We start from the raw sequence: 17,840 nt of genomic DNA on the forward strand, positions 1-17,840 counted from the left end.
ACGTTGTGATAGGTATTGCTGAATTGGTCTCCATAGTACTTTATTATTTTTGAGAATGCCTGTTCCATCAAAGCCTCACCAATCAAGAGAGTATTCTCACTCTTTAGGATTTATGATATTTGGATAAGTGAAAAATTTTATCCCTGTGTAGTTTTAATTTTCATTGTTGTTATTAAGAGTAAGTTCATCCATCTCTTCATATTCTTAGGAGTTGATCTTTTTTCTTTTTCTTTTAGCTAGACTTTCTGCTGTGCCTTCCAAAGTTGGTTTTAGAAAACTGTTCTGAGACATGGATATCTGATTTAAAGCAACATTTCAACATTCTTAAAAAATCACTAGTATTTCTGGAGTTACGATTTTTATTGTTTCAAAAAAAGCTTGTTAATTTCCCTCTATACTTTAGAACATTTATAAAATGTGTTTTAAAAACTTGTAAATCACACTTTGATAAATTATGTAAGGAATGAAAAAATGGAAAACTGAAAGCTAAAGAGTAAAATAGTGTATCAGCTGAGGTAAACAATTTGGAAATTTTTCTTAAAGGTCATTTTTACTGGCATAAAATTCTGGATTAGCAGGTTATCTTTCAGAACTTTGATGATATCATCCCATTTTCTTCTGCCTCCCAACATTTCTGTTGACAAGTCACTGTCAGTCTTATTTATTGTTGATCATTTGAAGGTATAATGGCTTTTTTCCCTGACTGCATTTAAAATATTCTCTTTGTCCCTTGTTTTCAGTAGGCACATACTATGATATCCCTGTGTGATTTTCTATGCATTTATCCTGGTTCAAGTTCTAGTTTTTCTTGTATTGGCATTTTGATGTCTTTTGTCAATTTTGGAAAATTCTAAGCCATTATATCTTCAAGTATGACATCTTCCCCTCTCCCATTTCTCCTTCTGAAACACATTATAAACATTATAATATTCTGCCCCATATCCCATATGTCTCTTACTATCTTTTTTGTACTAGCCATCTTTCTTTCCTTTGTGATTCACTGTTGTTTTTTCTAACTTATCTTCAGTTTCACTAGTTCTTTCCTAACTTGTCTTAGTTGCTATTAAATCAGTTCATTGAGTTCTTAATTTCAGTTATTGTATTTTTAAACTAGACTATCTATTGGATGCTTTTTGGACTAACTTCTTATTTTGGCAATTTCAGAAAACTCATATTTTTATAAGTTGGAAAAGTAAACAAATATCTGTGAAAAATTAAATAATCTACAAAAGAATATAACTTGAAAAAGAAATCATCTATGCCTTAATAGCCCTATTTCACACCAACAGATGGTCACAGTAATTAGTTCTTATGAATCCTTCCGGAAATTTCTTATGTATCTATTACTGTTGACCATTCACACTCATTCACACTGTAGTGAAAGTAATTAATATTCATCTCATTTATCAATCTATTTTTACTTTATCAGTAGTAGTTGATTAATTTAATTTTACTTGCTCCATCCCAACCATTTTTTTCTCTAGGATGAAAGAAAATGAAAGTTTTCTTTCTCATTTTAACACATATTTCAGTCCTTATTTGTTTTCTTTTTTCCTATATTTTAATGTTTGCTTTTGATGTCCTAAGCCACTCATTTGAATATTTTTTTCCAGGTCTCCCCTCATCCAAATACTCTTTCATGTTGACCCCAACAAAGTTAAATACAATTTTTATAAAAGGAGTGACTTTAAAAACTGACTTATCTTGTAGATTGTTCTCTTTGCATCCACTAAATGAACTTTCCCTCGAAGTCAAAATGGGTGGCAGAAAAGCAAACCTGACAGAAGGAAGGAAATAGTAACAGGCAGGAACCAGCTGCTATCCATTCTGTAGCAAAACAATCATCCCTGAACAGTTCAACATTCCACCTATTTGTTATCCATCCTTATATCTTAATCAATTAAGGTAAATAAACATTTATTGGGTACTGTTTTAGTTTCCTGGGCTGCTTAAAGCAAATACTTTGAAATGGTTCAGATTGAAGAATGGGAGTTTATTAGCTTATAGTTTTGAGGCTGAGAAAATGTCCAAACCAAGGCATCATCAAGGCAATGTTTTCTTCTTGAAGACCGGGCTGGCAGTTCTTGGCTTCTCTGCCACATGGTAAGGCACATGGCAGTGTCTGCTGGTCTCTCCCTTCTCTTCTGGGTTCCTTTGATTTCAGCTTCTTGCTTCCATGGCTTTCTCACCTCTCATGCATGAATTTTGTTCTCTTACACGGACTGCAGTAACAGGATTATGACCCATCCTGAATGAGGTGGGTCACACCTTAACTGAAGTAGCCTCATAGTGCTTCATGAATATATTATGGCTTTAAATTTTATTCTAAAAGGATGAAAACCTATTGACTTGCTAACCTTTACTAGGAAAGTAAATTACATTGTTTATTTTGGTCACCTGGAAGAAAATTCAATATTTATGTTTCCTCCTTTGAGTTTGTTTTTAGGATAAGGAAGAGTCAAAGTTCCAAATCTTTAAAGATGGTTGTAAGTCAAGGAACTGCTAGAGGTGAAGTAAGCAATTTGGGGATGGCCCAAGTAAATCAGAGGGTCTGCTTTGCTGGTACAGCTCACTCTGGGGGAAAAGTCAGAGTTATGAATTTTCTCAGTCTCGATATCTTAAACAAAGACAAAGCTTCTAGTGATTAGAGAAAAAATAAATAGAGTTACCTGTTTAATGGCAAAGACCAAGGGCAAAGGAAGTCTATGAACACTTCTGTAATTGTATTAATAATCCTTTCACATCAGTTACTCTCAGAGTTACTTGCCTTGCATGGGAGCAGAAGCTGTAGAGATTGATAAACGATACAGAGAATTCTTTGATCCAAGTCATGTGGTCTGACTTCCTCCTCACTTCTGTGGCCCTCTTGCCTGCCTGTCTGCAGAATAATGGCAAGAGATCCATGCCCTAATCCCCAGAACCTGTGAATGTTGCCTTATATGACAAAAGTGACTTTGAGGTGGGGACATTCTGGATTACTTGGAGGGGGGGACAATCTAATAACATGAATCCTTTAAAGTAGAGAAGCTTTCCTGGCTGTGGTGAGAGAGAGAGAGAGACAGAGACAGAGAGACAGAGAGACAGAGAGAAAGGAGGAAAAGGATTTGATGCCCTGTTGCTGACAGTATGTGTGAATTCTGTCAACAACTCAGATAGATGAGGAAATAAATTCTCCCATAGGGCCCCCAGAAAAGAGCTGATGCTTTGATTTTAGTCTGTTGCAATCCATGTCAAACTTCTGATCCACAGAACTATAAGATAATAAATTTGTGTTGTTCAAGCCACTAAATTTTGGGGAATTTGTTATGGCAGCAACAGAAAACTGATATACCATCTAAGTCTAATAACTTCCTAAGAAATCAGATATCTGTGCTGAAGGAATCTCAATAGGTATATCAAAGTAGGCTTGAAAAATGTATCTGGTGGCACATAGCATTGACCCAGGAATCCTCTGTCTCTTCCCAATAATCCATTCATTATTATATTGACCCATTCGTTTGTTCAGACTGACATTTGTTGTGCCCTAGATATACTCTAGACATGGGTCAAAGTTAACCAAACCATGTGTCTTCTTTCAAAGAGTATGCCTTCTTCATTCTTACTTAAGGAGGTTCCTAAGTCCAGAAATAAGTGAATTAATGATACAGAACACTGTTGCTTACAGTATAGGTAACAAGGCTAGATGGATGACTACATCTCCAAAAATATATATAATTTAAAAAAAGTTAAACCATAACTGAGTCAGAAACTGTCATGGCTTTCATAAGTGATTAATACAAATGATACTAACATGTTGAATTGGTTAAGAGAGCAACCACCAAATAATTTTTTTTAAATAACAGGTACCATCAGTTTACCTTCCTTCCCTTTGAATGAACAGGCTCAGAACACTGCCATTATTGGGACACAACTGATGGCTCTGTTTAGCATTATTTTTTAACAACCTCCATGAGCTTGTGGCTATTCTTGGTCAGTAAATAGTCTAATATCTTATATATGTAGATTTCAAGACCTGCTCAGAAAATAATAACTTTCCATGAAAGTCATCTGAGGACAATCATTTAGGGCACAGATTGTTAACATGTATAGACTTTTCTTGGTCTAGAACATCACTTGGCACGTATTAGGCACTCATATTGTGCTGAACAAAGTGCTTAGGGATCAGTTGAATTTGTCTTTTTCAAGTTATGGAAAAAAAAATTTAATTGACCCAGACATATGAATAATGAAATCTCATTTGGATCTTTCTAGTGTTAGTCATAAGCTAGTATCTCACTCATACACTATAGCAAAGGTCTTAAAATGACTGCTCTAAAGACCTACTTAGTGTCATCTGGACTCCTAAATTCTTGGAAAACATCAATGAGTAGCCACCACAGCCTTTCTCCTTGAATTCCCAACCTTTTGGCCACTGACAAACTCTGTTATCTTGGGCCCCTGTGACCAAGCCCTTATTCTCACTGTCATCCAACACTAAATTTCCATCTTGACCACATAAATTCTTTAGAGAAAGGGATATACAAATCAATTAAATTAAAGAAATACTTATTAAGAAGAAAGTCAGTGAGTATTCTAGCAGATGTAGGAGATACAAATGTAGTACAACTTTCACAATTCACAGAAATCAGGTTTTCCTTTCTAAAATAGCAAAATTTGTTTTCTGACTCCAAGCCTTATTCTGTCTACTGCAGAACCAAAGGAAGCCACCTTCCAGTAAATACAGTCAATACAAGAATTTTCCATTTGCTTTAGGTTTAAAATTCAGTCACTTCTGAGTTCCGTCCATTTCCTTGTTCTCTATTTTACACAGTGTCTAGTGGTCAGGATAGGAGTGGTGTCTGGTAAATGATTATTCTCTGCTGGCATCTGCTGCCAAGGCAATTGACTCATCTCTTCTTTGTCAGTAAATCTATCAGCTACCACTTGTGTCCCACTCTAGTTCTGCTTGTCCTCCTTATTATACCATCCACTGAAATAGGAACCGTGGCTTTGACCAGATTCATGCATTGTAACCTAACAATGCTTTGTTCCAGACTCTACCAGTCACTAGCTTCCCTGACCTATTGCCTCTCTGATGCTGAGTTTTGGGTGTTTATAGGAATTTAACATAACACTTTAACATGTGTAACTCAGAAGGGCATGGAAGTTAATACCTGAAGTGCCACCCTTGACCATACCTTGGCAGTAAGAGCTAATGGATAAATTGTTTTCTCTTTCTTCCCTGGGGCCCAGTTTTGAGACATATTTCATAAGGCACCTCAGAAGTTCTTGACAACTTCAGGAGTCCCCTGGAATAATAGCCAACTTGGCAACAAAGCCTTATTTTAATTTCCCTCCTTTTCTTTTTCACTCTACCAGCTCCTCATTCCTATTGCCTGAAATCACATAAATTTCCTGCACACACATTTTTGTCTCAGACCTTGCTTTCATGAAACCCAGACTGAGATGCCTTCTATTCCTATGTCTTCTATTTTGCCATATGATGTTGAGATGTCTGGACTCACTCACTCCTTTCATCCATGACGAGCAATGCTCTGGCCACATGCATGATTTTCTGCAAGTTTTCTATTCAGACTATAACCCTGATAGAGAATACACAGATCCCCTCTGTAGTGAAGGAGGATCAGGCAAGGATTCTTTCTCAGAAACCCATACCAGTCCCAATTCTATTGCTTTGCTATCTGTTTCTCTTCTTCTCCCCTCATTTATCCTCTCCCAATAGCCAATAGTGTTTTTTTCCTTCCATATGGACAAATCAGTTCTTATGTTATCATGTATTCTTCTTGTACTCTATTTTTTATAGTAGCAACCTTGTCTTTTGGACTCAGTGTTTTGAAGCTCCAAAAACATTTTTTTCCTAAAAAAAATAAAAACTCAACTCCTTCATTGGCTTTTCGAGACATTGTCTTTGTTATGGAATTCAAGAATCTATATTGGAAGACAAGTGCCAAGTATTTGTCTTTTTGTTTTCTGTGTTTGGCTTTCTTATTGAGGAAATCAACTTCAGCATTATTGTCCAGTGTGTATGGTGAAAGGGCTAAAAGATGAAAGAGTACTTACTGAAAAATTTTTTAAAGTGTTTATATTTTAAAATATTACCCAATAATATGATAATTGAGGCATAAAGTCATCAACAAAGAGTTCATAGACTAACAGAGGGGAAAAGAAAGGTAACAAAGAGTCATAATAAAAATGATAGTGTGGGGGACTTAAAGCTTTCTGTGACTGGCAAGATGGCAATACAGCAAAATTAAATGGATAATACAGAAGGAAGATTGGGTTGGGGAGGAATGTGATGCTGAGTCAGATTTGGTGCATGTTGAATTTGTGCTTCTTTCTGGAACTCCAAACACCATTCAAACAATAATAGAAGAACCACATCTGTCAGAGGAAGAGACGGAGAGATATAGAAGGTAGAAAGCAATGACTGGTACTGAGATTTTTTTTTATTTTTAAAAATATATATGCATGTATGCATTTTTCCCTGCATCATGCTCAAATTATTCCATTTGGAGAGAAGGGAACAAATGGTAACCTGGTCTGAATCATCATGAGTGAGTCCCTTGAGGTTTTCTTTGAATTGAGTACAGAGCAGCCAATTGCTCCATCCCCATATTTGCAAAGGAAGGGGAAAATGGACTTATGTTTTTGTGACATTATGGTGGGCATAATGCCCTCAAAGTGTCTAGAATTGTTTCACTTATTTTTTGAGAGTGGTTGGCCAATTGTAGCAGAAAGTCTTTGTACTGTCCAGATATATAAAAAAGAGAAAACCTGCCATTCTGATTCTTCAACAACCATGACTCTTGGATATGCGTATATGCACATCCGCAGTTGTGCATGAAAATCTGCAAATTTTCTAGATTCCTTCCTGACTTCTGATTTCTAGGGGGCGGGATCACAATCAGGCTTGGCCGGACCATGGCTGTCCTTACTTATGTCTGGTGGGTGATGACGTGGCTACCTCTTATCATAACTCCATTTTTATTCCTTTAGAACTTGATTCTCTTGGTTCAAGAAGTGAGTCATGGAAACCTCGTATGTCATGGTTTCAGTACAAAATGTTAGGCTTCTCTTTCTCTGAGGTAATGGGCTAGACTTGTTTGAGGACTGGCAGGACTCAATTAAGGAGTCCTCAAGTGTTCAACAACCTCCCACCCAACATCCAGGACCACATATAAAGTACCCAGATATGTTCAATTGATTTTATAGATACTTCCTGGATTCATATTTGTGTTTGTTGGACATTTGCCATCTGCCAAGCTATCTTACCCAGTTAATCTCCCTGACATGACTACTTCCTCTGGCAGCCTTCCACAAATACTCAACAGGCTGCAGATTGCCTTTTGGGGTTAAAATAATGTTTTGGTTAAGTGCTAAGGATTATATAGCCACAGAGATCTCCAGTGAAAGTCAAAAGCCAGATTGCTGAAGGAATGGAAAGGAATGAAGTAACTAGTAGTAAATTTCAGCAGAAAAGCCATTTTCAGAGGAAGACTGATTTTTTTTCCCCATGATATTAGGCTGGCAATGGTGATGATGGTTGTAATTGTAGAAGTTTGTGTCCCCCTCTATGATGAGGTTGGCAGCAGTTGACACACTTGGCAGCAATTACATATTGTTCTGCTGAGGCTCTAGGCCTGCTCTGTCCAATACCACTTTTTGAGATAGTGGAAATGTTCAATATCTGTATTATCTAATACAGTAGCCACTAAACATATATAGTCACTGTGCTCTTTAGTGTGGCTAGTCTGACTTAGGTGTGTTGTAAGCTTAAAATAATACTAGATTTCAAAGACTTAGTATGAGTAAAAGAATGCTAAATATATCATCAATTTTTAAAATATTAATTACATCTTGTAATTATACTATTTAGGCTATATTAGGCTAAATAAACTATATTATTTTTATTTTTAGCTGTTTCTTTCTATTCTTTTTAATGTGTTTACCAAAAATTCAAAATTACATATGAGGTTTAAAATATATTTCTATTGGACAGTGCTGCTCTATAGGCTCTGAAGGGTTCTAGCTACAGTGGAGGACAAAGGAACCCTCAGGAGGTAACAATATACACAGAAATTGTACAGAAGTTGAATTTGTATTTTTGAAATGCCATGTTGGGGCTTTTGAGGGGTCCCAATAAGGCTGGAGGGAAGGGCATGCATGTGTGTGTGTGTGTGTGTGTGTGTGTGTGTGTGTGTGTGTGTGTGTGTGTGTGTGTGTATTAGGTGCATGGGCCCTGATAATAGGCTGCCTGCATCATTCAAATCCTAGCTCTGCCCTATGCTGGCTAATTACTCAACTTCTCTTCTCAGTCTTGTCATAGATGAGGGTAAAAATAGTATTTACTTTTTTTGTCTCTTTCTCCATGAAGAACATAAACTTCAAAAGATCAAGTTGAAAATTCCTGATTTACTTGTATAAAATCAATGTAACACCACATGTAGGCACTCAGTAAATATGTATTGAATGAATCTGATGCATGTGGTTTTGTTTAATATGGCACATGAGAAAGCTTGTAAGTAAAAATATTCAGCACATTTAGGGCACCTATTAAGCCCTCAGTGTTACCATGTTAATTAATACATCAAATGAGCTTTTCCAATGATCATGTTTCTCTGCCCTGGATTCTAATGGCCATTTAGAATCTTTGACATTAAGGATAGAGCCCTGCCTCCTTCCCAAGTACACTCCACCTCTCTTTTGCCTGTTTCCTCTCTAGCCTTTCCAGCTTGCATTCAATACTGCCTGGAATCAAACTACTTATCTGCCCTGAACATGCCATCATTTCATGTTTTGGGCTCTTGGTTCCTGCTGTTCTAATGCTTGAATGCCCTCTGCACCCTTTGTGCCCATGACCCTTGTTCATATTCTACTTCTGTCAGAAAGCTCTCTCTTGCCCTTTCTGAAGAATTCCCTCAGGGATCCTTCTATTGCTTTCCTACTCCACCTTTATTGTGCCTTAGGTGTTTGTGCAGAGCTGCATAAGAGTCCAACTCTCCTGAGAATCATTTAGCTCTTGGTTTTCACCAGTTGAAAAGAAGGAACAGAATCGAATAGAATGCTATAGTTCATTCTATGCACTTCCTGGGATGTGAAGTGCTTGCTAGCAGTGAGGGTGGGGTGGGATGTAGATGATCCATGTAGTAGAGAGATGTGGGTGCCTGTTCTTGTTCTGCAACTCATTTGCCATGAGTTTTAGGCCCGTTACTTTTCCTCTGTGTGAGAATGAACCCTCTCATACTTCCCCATTTCTTCTCTCCCTCTTTATAGCAGTGAGCAGCGAGGACTCACACAATCTCCCCAGTAAAGGTTTCTTTGAAAGACCAAAGTTCTAGAAATTTTGAGTAGTTTGGGGCTTCTCAAGGATGGATTTTGGGGGAAGATACAAACAAAGCACAGAGAAGCTTGTTGAGAAGTTTATTTGACAGACCACAGCAGATGCCCACAGACAAGAAGCAGCTTGCCTTCGTTGAAACCAGTTGGGTGTGGGGACAGAGACACAAGAACTTCCATTAGGGTACTATTGTTACTGTACGGATGGTATAAAAACGATTTGCTTGAATGGGTATTACTGCCTTATCATTAGGGCAGATACCTGACTCCCGAACAACGTCAGCCACAGCTACAATTTTTGTAGTGTCTGAAAGATACAAGGACAAAGATCATTTCTGACACAACTCTAACCATCAGGTTTCTATCATTTATAGTAATATCAGGGGCCTTCCCACTGGGATTCAGTTTCTCTAAATCATTTGCAAATGTTTCTCCTTTTTTAAGTTATTTCCCTGCAACCTCTCACGTTTAGAACCTGGGCATAATCCCCGTGAACTCTTCCCCTTCTTTTCCTTCCCTTCCTTCCTTTCCATCCTTCTGCCCTGGTGCTTCTGCTCCTGTTCCAGTGCCATATATTTCTTTATAATTTTCCCTCCTTGGTGGAAAGTTCTCCCCTTAGACAACTCCTGTACTTACAGTTGCTCTGGAAGTCCCAGAAAATGGTCCTTGGATTATCATCACATAGGCAGAGGGTTTGTTGAAATGTGGAAGGACCACTCAACGTGGTGTTGCTTAAGAGGTAAGTTTTAATCTGGTGAGGAGAAGGTAGGGAGAAAGTACCAGTGTTAGCCTGGAGAGTGTGATGAGAAGGGAAAGCAAGAGAGCAAGAAGGAGAGGTAACAGCACATGTAGGCACATTAGAGGACGAGGACGAGAGAAGTAGGTCGGCCAGAGGCATGGAGGAAGAAGTCCATGTTCGTGGACTGAATTCTGTGGGTCGTTGAACTCAAACAGAAAAAAAAGTACATTATCCTCTACCTGAAATTTGGCATTCTTTCAGTTATGAATGTCATCAACAAACCACAACAGAATTAGACTGAACTAAACAGAATTAAACCTGTGATTTTATCACTAGGAGAAACATAGATTTCATATCACATTATAAATTTAGATATCTTGAGATATTGCTGATACTCATCACTAACTTGAAAATATGGTGTTGGAGTGGCTACAGGAACAAAGCTGCCTGTCTGTCTCCTGAAGCTTGCTCAGACAACTGGCAACAGTGTGCTGTGAAGCCCCTCCATCTCCAACTATGAATTCAAACATTCTCACAATTGGAATTTTACATTTTCAGAAGAAAATTTGGAGAATTCTTTTGTTTATTGAGAGAAGTCTATCCTTGCCTCGCTTACCTGTTAGTTACTTTTGCAATAATATATCTGAATGAATTGGGATTTTCAACACGCGTTAATTCAAAGCAAAAAATCAGAATCCCTTGGATGTCCAACATGACTTTCATTATGTGTTGTCAAAGAGTAGCACACAGTTTAACGTACCTTTTCAAGCTAAGCAACAAAAACCACCTTACAGATACATCTTTATAAAATACGTTTAACTTTTCTATATTTTAAGGGTATTGCCTTTTGCCAGCTAATGTGTCAGTAAAGAAACAAATGTATCACTGTATCACAAATTTATTTTTAATAATTTGATCACTTATTAAATATAGTATTTTTCCTTTGTAGTCAAACACATTTTATTTTTTTATTTAAAAGTAATTTTCTGACAAGGCTTCCCCAGACTTCCCAAGACCAGTAAAATAGCCCATAGCACAAAAATGTTTATGCATCTGTGGTTTACCATGGTTTTTCCTTATCCATAAGGGGCTAGATAGTTTATATATTCAAATGCACGATTAGGGGTATAATCTATTCTAATTTTATAACTGTAACCATGAGACCTCATTTTATAAAAAATTCAGTTGTGAAAACAATATAATTAATAAAATACAAGGATTAGGTGCTGAGAATCTTACTTCTGTAAAGAAATTATATTATCCTAAAAATGTAAAAACATAAAGGTGTTTTATAGCTATACATTTTTTTAATTGCAAGATACAAATAATTGATTTACCAGAACTGATATTTATTTTCTAGCCCACAAATTCTTTCTAGTTTGCAATATGATTTTTATAAAGGAGTCTCTTGCCCTTTAATTTGTACTTGGGAAGTTTTTTAAAAGGTCACTTTATTTCCTTCTACTAAGCATTATTATTAAAAGCATATTTTATTAATTGCCATGACAAAAAATCATATCACATGCCATTTTGTTGATTTAAAAATACTGTATTACACCTAACACTTCCTCAGGGGTGGAAATGGACTTTCATTATCCATCACCATCATAAACTACCATTATCACAAGACTTTTATGTACACATTCTCATGCCTTCTATCATCTGTGGTTATGATAAAGAAAATACAGAATTGAAAAATTATGATTCAGTCCTCCCTCAATTAGCATAAATGGTTCCTATTTTTGGACTGTAAACAGTAAATTTGGCAAGACAGCAGTGTTACTCTTCACTCAGTGCTCAAGGATCTTTCTCTTACAGGGGTGGGACCATTTCTAGAATGCATTTTAACAAGTAGCAATCCTCATGTTCCCAATCTTTCCTATTTAATAAATTTCCTTACATCTAATTTGAATTAAGAAACTCACATTGTAGGGGATTATCAGTGCTACTCTAGAGGGTTTTCTTCAGGGAGGGAGGGGAGGCACATGGATCTTGGCCCTAGAACAGAGGTAGTTAACAAGGGACAGTTTGCATGTCTGTGATAACACTTGAAAAGGCCCTTGGCCAAGTGGGGAAGGACACTACGGGGGTTAATGCAGCACAGGTCACTTTGCCTCTTGGCTGTGTGCCACCAGACAGGAGGGAAAGTGCTCTAACCCCTTGCCACTCTGAATATGGTCCTGGTTCAGCATGCTCTCAGGAATTTGTTATAAATGCAGAATCTCAGTCATCCCTCCAGAACTACTGAATCAGAATCTATGTTTTTTTCCTTTACTGTGGTAACAGATATAAAACACAAAATTTCCCATCTTAACCATTCTTAAGTGTACATTTCAGTGGAATCAATTCAGACACAGAGTTGTGCTGCCATTAATATCATCCATTACCAAGATTTTTTCATGACTCCAAACAGAAATTCTGTATCCATTAAACAATAATTCCTCATTTCCCCCTCCCCACAGCCCTAGCAACCACTAATTTAATCTATGTCTCTATAAATTTTCTAATTTTAGATATTAGATATTTTATATTAAGTGGAATTGTACAGTATTTGTCCTTTGGCATCTGGCTTATTTCACTCAACATAATGCTTTCAAGGTTCATCCATGTTATAGCATGTATCAGACCTTCATTCTTCTTATGGCTGATAATATCCCAGTGTGTGTATGTACCATTTTGTTTGTCCATCCATGAAATTCAAGAGGAGGGAAACCTTTCTAACTGATTGTATGAGGCCAAAATTAACCTGATACCAAAGCTAGATAAAGACATCACAAAAAAATAAAATTAAAGGCCAATTTCCCTTAAGAATTTAGAAGCAAAAATCCTCAACTAGAACATATTAGTAAATTGAAACATACAGCTTATTAAAAGGATTATGCATCATGACCGAGTGGGATTTATCACAAGTGGGAATACAGGGGTGGTTCAACATAAGAAAAATCAATCAATTGATACACCATATCAACAGAATGAACAGAAAACAAAAACAAAAACAAAAACTAAAAACAACACATGAGCATCTCAATTGAGGCGGGAAAGGCATTCAACAGAATCCAACACAGTTTTTGGTAAAGACAAAATAGGAATGGAAGGGAACTTCCTCAACATGATAAAGTACATTTATGAAAAACCTACATTCCACATTATACTCAAAGATGAAAGACTGAAAGCTTTCTGTCTAAGATCAGGAACAAGACAAGTATGCCTGATTTCACCATTGATAGTCAATATTTTACTGGAGGTTCTAGCCAGAGTAATTAGGCAAGAAAAATAAATAAAAGGCATCCAAATTGGAAAGGAAGAAGAAAAACTATCTCTCTTCTCAGGTGACATGATCCTTTATGTAGAAAATAATAAAAAATATACAAGAAAGCTCATAGGGGTAGCAAATGAATTTAATAAAGTTGCAGGAATGCTCAAAATATATTGTGTTTCTAAAAATCAAAAATGGGAATTAAAAAAAATTCCATTTCAAATAGTATCTAAAACAATAAATTTATCCAGTAATACATTTAACCAAGTAGGTTACCTGCACATTGAAAACTTCAAAACATTCCTGAAAGAAATTAAAGAAGACCAAAATAAATTACAAGATATCTTGTGTTCATGGATTGGAAGACTTAATATCATTAAGGTGTTATTACTACCCAAAGTGATCTACAAATTCAGCACAACCCCAGTCAAAATTCCAACAGCCACCTTTGAAGAAATGGAAAAGCCAAGCATCAAATTCATATGGAATTCCTAGGGGTCCCAAATAACCAATTTTGCAAAAGAAGAACAAATTTGGAGGACTCATACTTCCCGATCTCAAAACTTACTAATAGCCACAGTAATCAAAACAGTGTGGCACTGGCATAAGACTAAAAAAATTGACAAATGGAAGAGAATTGAGAGTTTAGAAATGAACCCATACATCTATGGCCAACTGATTTCTGATAATGTTCCCAAGATGATTCAGTGGGGAAAGAACAATCTTTTCAACAAATGGTGCTGGAAAACTGGATATCTACATGCAAAAGAATGGAATTGGATCTGTACCTCACACCATATACAAACATTAACTCAAAATGGGTACAAACATTAACTCAAAATGGATAAAAGAAACTAAGCATAAGAACTAAAACTCTTAGAAAAAATGGAGGAAAACCTTTATATCCTTGGATTTAGTTATGACTTCTTAGATATGAAACCAAAAGCATGAGCAACAAAAGGAAAAATAGATGCAATGAACATAATCAAAATTAAAAACTTCAGAGCATCAAAGGGCATTATAAAGAAAATGAAAAGACATTCTATAGAATTGGAGAAAATGGTTGCAAATTATGTATCTGATAAAGATTTAAAATCCAGAATATACAAAGAACTCCAAAAACTCAACAACAAAAAGGCAAACCTATTAAAGAAAGGACAAAGGACTTGAATAGACATTTCTCCAAAGAAGATATACATATGGCCAATAAGCACATGAAAAGATGCTCAACATTATTAACAATCAGGGAAATGCAAATCAGAACCTCAGTGAGATACCACTTTATGCCAACTAGAATGACTATTATTAAAAAATACAGAAAATAAGTTTTAGCAAGAATGCAGAGAAATTAGAACCCTTGTACACTATTGGTGGGAATGTAAAATGATGCAGCCACTATGGAAACAAGTTTGATGGTTTCTCAGAAAGTTAAATATAGAATTACTATATGACGCAGCAATTCCACTTCTATGTATTCACCCCAAAAATTGGAAATAGGGATGTGAGCAGATATTTGTGCAACAATGGTCATGGCAGTATTATTCACAATAGCCAAAAGGTGGAAACAACCCATGTCCATCCACAGAATCTGCATTTTAACAAGATTCCTAGGTGATTCTTATGCATATTAATGTTTCAGAACTATGACCTAGTTCAGAGGTTGCATCTCTCTCAGACAACTGCTAAACTGGGGGAAAGGGAAGAGAGTATATGTTCCATATCAGGGAGGGGAGGCTGGAACAAAAATTGCCTTCTGGCGACTCAGAGCAAAAGAGCAGAGACCAGATGAAATGAAAGCAGATTCTGCCCAGGACTTACTGAAAAGGAGGAACCATAATGTACATGTGCCTTGCAACTTAGTCCTTCTCTTCAACAAAATGGGGGATAGAGTTTTTCTTTCTGCTCCCTCATCCCAAACCAATCATGCCCAGGGCCTTGGAGAAACTTAGCAGTTCTGCCCCAACTCTCATGCTTTTTTCTATTTTCCTTCTTGCCATGCCTTTCTCACTTCCTATTCCTTCTTTCTCTCTTTCTCCACCTGCATAGACCTCTCTAGACCATGGTTTCTTCATCTAGAAATGGTAATAATCATCCACCCTAGCTACCACTTGTTCTGAGGTCAAGTAGAATAGCATATGTGAAAGTGTTTTATTAATTATAATTATCTTATTAAGTAAGATGTACAATATTTAGGTGAGAGATTAATTTATTTGCATTCATTATTATGGAGTTAGATTTTTCTTGAGTTCCCTCCCCTAGGCCTCTACTTACCACCATGCATTCTCTCAATTGAGTTTGAATTTTAAGCGTCACAGGGAACTCTTCATTTGCTTTTGCTGTTTTCTGCACCTGCAAATCCATTATCATCACCTTCCGGCTGATTAAAGGAAGAGAGAATCAGGGTACAGGAATCAAGAGGCCAATCCACAAGAAAGAAGGGGTACAATGAGTGGGTCAGAGGGAGCAGAGAAAGCATGAGGGAGAGAGCTGATGGGGATTGGATCTATTGCTGAGCATCAAAATCCCTGGGAATTTTTGTTTGCTGACTGTTTGGTTATTTTGTACACATTTAGTTTTATTTAATAAATCAGCTTGGACACTTTTATTTAAAAAGGAGCCTATTCTTTCCCTCCAGTGACAACAAATAAATTGTGAAAAGATTAAAAATATAAGATCAAATGTAATTTCCTAAAAAAACCCTATAGGTTCTGCTGATTGTCCCTGCTCAAGTCATCATTAGGAGGATATTTCGTATCACTAGCAAACATCCCAATGCATTGGAGGACTTTGTAGGACCATCTTTGGAGATCCAACTCTTTAGTTCCTGGCTGGGGCCCAGGAATTGGTATTTATTTAGCTCTGGAGGAGATTTGGACACACATTTGGAGATTTTTCCTTTAGATATCACCTTAGATTCAGGCCATACACCATAATCTGATAGGAAAAAGGAAACAGAAGCAGAGAATGGTCAATTATTCCTCTTCAGTATATGAAGACTGGGTTCAGAGCCAAAAGAGTTACTTTCTCTTTCTCAGAATCTCGTGGATAAGCTCCCCCTCTCCCTTTTTTTGTGTGGATGGGACAGGAGGGAATTTCCTTAGTCCACAATGTTTGGCCCATATGTTTCATTTCTTCATTTCCCCTAAGGCAAAGTGTCTTCAAAATCCCTGCCAATTTGTCAATGAATTAAGGAGTGACAAAATGACCAGCTTAGCTGGGGGACTAGCCAACCCAGTTTGACCAGAACTGAGGGGTTACCTGGGTTCTAGCGCTAAAACCAGGAAAGTCCTAAGCAATCTGGTTGGTTTGTCATTCTGATTAGCATAGTTTCTTTCAACAACTCACTGCCCCTCAAGGTTAAGTGGTGATCTGAATCTGAGCCATCTGGCAACCTGCCTCTGTAATACCAGCTTGTCAAAATACCCAGTTTTTTCCAGCATAGGACACCTGTTGCCAAAATCATGACCCAGAAATCCAGCTTTTGAAACCCTGCTCCTATAAAGAAAACTCTCTAGATTTGCTGAGAGTCCCTTTTCCCTAGAACTCTGGCCCCATTTCCTCACCCCAACTTTCATTTTACTTCCCTCAACTTTCCTGCTTTCTTCAAACAATTGCCCTCAAGAGTTGGCTTCTGAATCTGTGCTCCCAGCCCAGTGTGGTTGGGAGGCAAGCCGTCTTCACACTCATCTTCAGGCCTCAGAAGAGGAAGAACATATAAGCTGCTGGGCTAGTTCAATCTTGGACTGTGGGGCTATGAGTGGAGCCTATGATCCTTCCATGTGTCCTGTCAAAGTTGTCTATAGCTTTTGTTGTACTCACAGATCTGCCAAACCTTCTCTTCTAGGAGGCAAGGTGTGGGAAGGTGAAGTTTAGATTATGGATACGATGTGAATCAGAGATCAAGACTAATTACTAATTACAGCCTATATATTCACTGGGAACTTCATTCTCAGAGACAACTTAGAAGTATCCAGTAGAAATGGGGGGAGTTGGTGGACTTCCTAGGAGGAGAGGAGTGGAATCTGGCATGGGGGTCCCACTGAGAGCTCCTGGGGCTAGAGCTCTGAGAAGTTGAAAAGATCGTCAAGAGAAATGTGGATTTTCAGGCTATGGGATGAACCCCCCTCCCAGTGCCCCTCATGAGGTGTATAGTGGGGAGGAGAAAGGTATGGCTCACTTGTCTTCCTGAGCTTTGCTGGTCCCCAGCTGCAGGCAGAGAACCAGGAGCAAGGTGGCAGGGCCGGCCCTGGACAGGAACTGGAAAGAATACATGCTGGAGGCAGAATGTGAGGTCCTAGAGAAGTAGGGTCCCAGATGCCAAGTGTGCTCTTTATATGCAAAGCAAGGAAGTAGGAATGTTGCCAGGCACGTCCATGTGGTCAATCACCCAATCACTCTCCCCACTCATGATCTTTCCTTATTGGGCCAAAGTTTGTTTTTCTATGGAAAATGTCAACATTCAGCTAGAGTGTTAGAACCAGGGAGAGGAGTAAGATTCTTCTTCCTCAT

The 17,840-nt window shown here is 37.5% G+C and overlaps 1 protein-coding gene across 1 annotated transcript; it reads right to left on the reverse strand.

Annotated features, from left to right (window-relative positions):
* Positions 1-9,416: 9,416 nt before the first annotated feature.
* On the reverse strand, positions 9,417-17,618 carry LOC119535144 (prolactin induced protein). The gene is made up of 4 exons (XM_037837625.1): positions 17,509-17,618; positions 15,603-15,708; positions 9,973-10,087; positions 9,417-9,643 (listed from the first exon to the last, which is right to left on the reverse strand). Exons 1-4 carry the CDS (start codon positions 17,601-17,603, stop codon positions 9,516-9,518), a joined length of 444 nt encoding a protein of 147 aa, XP_037693553.1. The 5' UTR covers positions 17,604-17,618; the 3' UTR covers positions 9,417-9,515.
* Positions 17,619-17,840: the final 222 nt, after the last annotated feature.

This window comes from Choloepus didactylus, chromosome 5 (genome assembly GCF_015220235.1).
Source record: "Choloepus didactylus isolate mChoDid1 chromosome 5, mChoDid1.pri, whole genome shotgun sequence".
NCBI classification, from domain to species: Eukaryota; Metazoa; Chordata; class Mammalia; order Pilosa; family Megalonychidae; genus Choloepus; species Choloepus didactylus.